Source organism: Cicer arietinum, chromosome 5 (assembly GCF_000331145.2).
Source record: "Cicer arietinum cultivar CDC Frontier isolate Library 1 chromosome 5, Cicar.CDCFrontier_v2.0, whole genome shotgun sequence".
Classification (NCBI taxonomy): Eukaryota; Viridiplantae; Streptophyta; class Magnoliopsida; order Fabales; family Fabaceae; genus Cicer; species Cicer arietinum.
Window position 1 is genome coordinate 2249119 of NC_021164.2, and position 5759 is coordinate 2254877.

Below are 5759 nucleotides of genomic sequence, written 5' to 3' on the forward strand. Positions count from 1 at the left end.
AAACTTTGCTAGTTTGGAGTTTAGTTGGAAAATGATAATAAAGTCCAATATTTTAAGATTCTTTCAATGAGTGATTGAATTCGAATATATCCTAACAATATAACTATAAGTGAAACATATTAATTCCTTATTTTAATTATTTTATCGCCTACATACCTATGATTGAAGTAAAGTAAGAACACTAATTATTTTCATGATGTTGTTCCTATGTTTTCATTAATATAAGAAGAGATATTGGTTAAGGAATTTGTTAAAAGAATTAATAAATTTTAGGTTCTTTTTTCAACTTATTTTTGAAAAATGTAGATAATTTATTCAATATTTAATGAAAATATGATACATAACTAAATTTATAAGTCACTTTATCTAAATTTATAAGTAACCTTTATAAAGTACGTAGTATCATTTGAATAGTAAATAAATTGTCTATAAATTTTAACATAGACCTCAGCTAAATTTTAAAAATTTAAATTTTACATCATCAGTGTAATGAATTATATTATCAATCAATCACAGTTATCATATTATAAATAATATTTAATTTTTATTATAATTATTTAAAAAATCATTTATATAATTGATCATAATGTTTCGACTGTATAAAATTTTTTATATTAAAAATAATATAGATTAAATTTAAATTTTAAACATTTAAAAAAATTAAAAACACAATTTCCAATTTACTATTCACCAACTATATATATATATATATATTTTTAATTATGTAATTGATGCAAAATATTTATCAATTTTGCTTAACTCTATTTTTATTATCCACAAAATTCAAACTAGAGGTATTACTCAAAAAGTTCGAATATAATTCCACTCAAATTAATGTAACATTGTCGCCAACTATATATCAATTAAAATAGTCCTTAACCATAATAATTGAGAGATTCAAGATTGTACAAAAGAAAAATTGATATTTTCGTTTTTCAAAATCAAATATCTCCCTATACTCCTACTCTATTATTTAAAAAAGGAAAATTAGATTTTTCCCATTTTTTATATCTAAATAGTATAAATACCCCACCACAAAGAGTTAGGCACATGATATAGTTGTGAACTCGTGACTTACAAGCCCACAAGCCAACCTCATTTATCTCTATATATATCTCTAGATCCATATTCTCATTCTCACAACTCACAAGTCACAACCACAAAACAAAATCTCAAAGCTTAACCAAACATGGCTAAAGGTACTACTTTTACTACCCTTCTTTTCTTTCTCCTAATAATAACTTTCCTTTCAATTGCAATTTCAACACCAACAAATTTCATCAAATCATCATGTAGCACAACACAATACCCAACACTTTGTGTTGAATCACTTTCTACCTATGCATCAACAATTCAACAAGACCCTCATCAATTAGTCCAAACAGCTATATCAATAAGCCTCAACAAAACCCAATCCACTAAAGATTTTGTTACAAGGTGCAAAAATATCAAGGGTCTTAAAGCAAGAGAATATGCTGCCTTACATGATTGTAGTGAAGAAATTAGTGATAGTGTTGATAGGCTTATCCGTTCATTAAAAGAGCTTAAAATTTGCAAGATCAAAGGTGAGGATTTCAATTGGCATATAAGTAATGTTGAGACATGGGTTAGCTCAGCTTTGACTGATGAAACAACTTGTGGTGATGGGTTTGGTGGAAAAGCACTTAATGGGAGAATTAAAGCTTCCATTAGATCTAGAATGATTAATGTTGCTCAAGTTACAAGTAATGCTCTTGCACTTGTCAATCACTATGCTAGTAATCACTAGGAAGAAGAAATTAAACATTATAGGAATCCAAGTTTTTTCTTTTGAGGTTGTTGAGAAACACTTTAATGTGGCTCTTTTTTTTTTTTTTTGTTGCTTTTTTTTGTTTTGTTTTATTTTATGTGATATGATGTGTAATGTGTAATTACATCTATATATAAAGAAAATATGAATCTTTGTGATGCTTTGTGAAATAGAGTTACTTTAATTTATATGATTATTTTGTTGATATCTCTTTAACTTTTCTTTTGATTCTATTTTTGAAGGAGTTAAAATCAAAGTTAAAAGTATAAAATTAATTTTTGTATATTTAGATATTATTTGATAAATTAATTTCAGTTCTAAAATTTAATTATAACTTGAAGTTAGAGTGGAGAGTTTTGAATTCAAATATAATTTTTATAGTAAATATATTATTTAATTCACTTTTATTTCAATATATTTAAATATAAATTAATTTATATTTAACTCACTTAAATTTATAAAATTGTTCATTTAAAATTAATTTAATAATGCATAACCAAACAAATATTTTACATTAAAAAAACAGAACAAACACACTTAATTTCTGAATCCAGGGATAATGTTCCTAACCTAACACAGTTTTATCATTAATAATGTGTGATTGACATGTTGATATTGGTAGGTATCTGTTTTTGAGGCATTGATATTGGTAGGTTGTAGTTTTGTTTTTGTTTTCTTTGTTCGATTCTTTTGTCAAATTTGTACATTGATGGATTTTGAATATAAAAATCATCACACGCAATAAAATTTTCCTAGCTGTTTTTCATGGTGAATTTTCCTACTTCGGTGTTTAAAGGTAAAAGATTAATACTCTTAAATTTGTCTTTATATATAAGACTATGTCGACTAAATTACGAGAGTTAATTGTTGATAATTTAAATTATTTTACTAGTTTATTTTTGGAAAAAATAATAATTTCTAATTTTATGTAGTAGTTATTATAGAATATAGAAAAATATGTAGCATAATTAAAAGTATATTAATAAAAAATAATTAATTCAGTTAAACAATTAAAAATATCTTATAAAAAAGGCAAGAACTTTTTTTAAAAAGATTCCATATTTAAGGACATCATCTTATAAAATATGGTTAAAAATAAGACCCAAATTATATGGAAGTGTATGGAAAATTGGGGGATTCAAAAGTATGATAGCATTTCATATATTAGTTTTTTTTTTTTAACGACTAGTATTAATAATTAATATTATCAATATTTTATTATAAGTGGAAATTAAATTAATATACGACTTTTTTATCATCGTACTCTTTTACTTTTTCACTCCAGCCACAAAACAAACTTTATATCCATACACTCCTTGGTTCTTGGTTAGCTTCAACCTACCAATTAGAAAATTTTAATAATGTGCATCATTAAATGTCACCTCTCTTTAACCTTAATTATACGAAGGATTAAGTTTGAAATATAAGAATATAATGGTTTTAAAATTTGAGGGAAAATTTTGCAACCTTGTGTCTTATATTATTTTTTTTGGGAGTTTTTGTACACTAGCAATAATTAACTAATCCAAATGTTTCAAGATCACAAAACACTTTAAAATTACATTTGTATAAAATTCTAAGATATTAGCTATATAAATTATCACTCCTATATATTTAATATTTAATTTATTTATAATTAATGTGATAGCAACCACTCACATTTGAATTGGATATTATCTATTTCAAAAAATGTGTAACAAAATTGTAGGAAAAAAATGTATTGAGATTTATTTAACTAGAAATTGTCAATTAACTTTGCCACACAATCTTTTTCCCCACCTCTACATCGTTTTTCCTTCAACTTTTAATATAGATAAATAATTTTCATATAGTTTTTTTTTTCTTTTGTTTCTATGTTATATCGTCGTCTAAGTTCCGGGTAGTTTTATTTTTTATTTTGGTGGACAGTTTTGATTTTTCCATGTTATTGCATTGTCATTTTGTTCAGATTTACGTATTAACTTTGATCTAAAATTGATATATTCTATTTTTGTCAAATTAATAACTATTTTTCTATTGTATACTATTAATTTAAATATTGTAAATTTCTTCGTAAATTTATCGTTTTGAATTGTATCAAATTTGTCTAATTTTGTATATTATTTATGTTGTTCTCGATCAATTTTTTTAATTTAAATAATTTTTAAAGTGAAAAATATATATGTTGTGGTTTGAATTTAATTCTTAAATTCGTTGTTTTTGTGGTGGAATCAAATTAGATGTTTAAGGAAGTGATTAAAATGTATACTATCAAAGAAAAAGACAAATGAAAAGAAAAGGACCAGAATTAAATACTACAGGTGAAGAGAAAACACAACAAGTCTGAAATGACCACTTTGTTCATATTATCCATATTATTATCATATGCATAGCCCACTCCCCAGCTTACTAAAATTAAATAATCAATTTTATAAATAAAAAATTAAATAATCACTCCTGCCTAACCGACTCCGTTTTTTCTTTTATTGAATATTAATAGATGAAAATTGCAAATATGTGATATAATGGTATACTTAATAGATCATTTTTCTCTTGTTTTAAGAATATTAATAATAACAAATTTATTAACTATCTAGATGGAAAAGTTATAGAACATGGTGACTACTATATTAGTAACAGTATTATGTAATTTTTCTTGTTTTATTAAGTCCGCTATTTACGTTTAAACTATGTAATTATTACATATATTAGTAGTTAATTAGTTAATTAATTAATTAATTAGCTATACTAACTACTTAGTTATTTATTAATTAGTTGTTTATTTAAGTAGTTATATAACTTTATTTAACGTTTGATGTAATTCATTTTTTCTATTATTAATATAATTCAATTAATTTTTTTCTAATTCTCTCTTATTAATGTTTTAAATCAAGAATTGTAAATGCAAACATGCATGTCTTTGTCAATGGTCCTACTAATATTTTAGTCAAATATTTGGTGGTTTTTATTGATTTTTCAAATCAAAGACTTAGGTTCTCTCAAAATTTTCTTTGGATTTGAGGTTGCTCAATCATTAAAGGACATTTCTCTTAATCTAACACAAATATGCTTTGGAATGTAGGAACAGAGGCGCACCTAAAAGAGAGGAGGTGAATTAGGTGTTTAGAAAGTTTTCTAGTTTTTAGAGACTTAGTGGGTAATTTTTCTGATTAGGATAGTGTATGGTAAAAAGTAAATGACATAAAAATAAAGAACACATCAATATTATCCTGGTTTCCCTTACAACCAAAGATACATCCAGTCTTCTTGCACACCGTAAGATATTTTATACTATTTTTAGAATAAGTACAAGTCCCACTCTAGGACCTCTGTTAGAAACTCCTAACAATCACCATAAGATAGCACACCACTATCTTAGTTTACAACACTTAAAGAAAGAACACTATTTTCCTCAATTTACACAATAACTTGAATGGTTTACAATAATGACTTTGACTGAGATCAAGAGTGTATAACAATTGAGTATAATAATAACATTCTAATATAATTTCAAGTACAATAGAGAACATTTCTCAATGATATGACAATGTAAATTTGTACTTGAAATATGAAAGTGATACTTTGAATAAATCAAAACATTTCAAAAAGTTTGTTCAGTGGCAATCGTTCTTAGATGTTTGATGAACATATGCAATTATCCATGTTGAATCTGAATAGAAAAATTGCATTGTTTCGTAATTGTATTCGGCTACAACAGGAGTGTAGTCGAATACACCTCTTTGTAACGTTCAATTTTCTTTGAATTTTGAAGCTTGTATTCGAATACATATGAGTTAATTTTGCCACTAACTTGGTTTTGTATTCGGCTACACCATATTGTAGTTGAATACAAATGTGCAGTTTTAGCTACTGATTTAACACTTGTATTCGAATAAGTTGTCTCTCCGTTTTTTCTTTTATTGAATATTAATAGATGAAAATTGCAAATATGTGATATAATGGTATACTTAATAGATCATTTTTCTCTTGT

General features: G+C 24.9%; 1 protein-coding gene across 1 annotated transcript; it reads left to right on the top strand.

The window, feature by feature from the left end:
* Positions 1 to 1089: 1089 nt before the first annotated feature.
* Positions 1090 to 1947, top strand: LOC101506318 (21 kDa protein-like). Its single transcript, XM_004499606.4, has one exon. The coding sequence runs from the start codon at positions 1190 to 1192 to the stop codon at positions 1766 to 1768; it is 579 nt and encodes a 192-aa protein (XP_004499663.1). The 5' UTR covers positions 1090 to 1189; the 3' UTR covers positions 1769 to 1947.
* Positions 1948 to 5759: the final 3812 nt, after the last annotated feature.

Coding starts and splice junctions, on each gene's coding strand:
- LOC101506318 (XM_004499606.4), top strand. CDS start 1,190: ATGGCTAAAGGTACTACTTTTACTACCCTTCTTTTCTTTCTCCTAATA.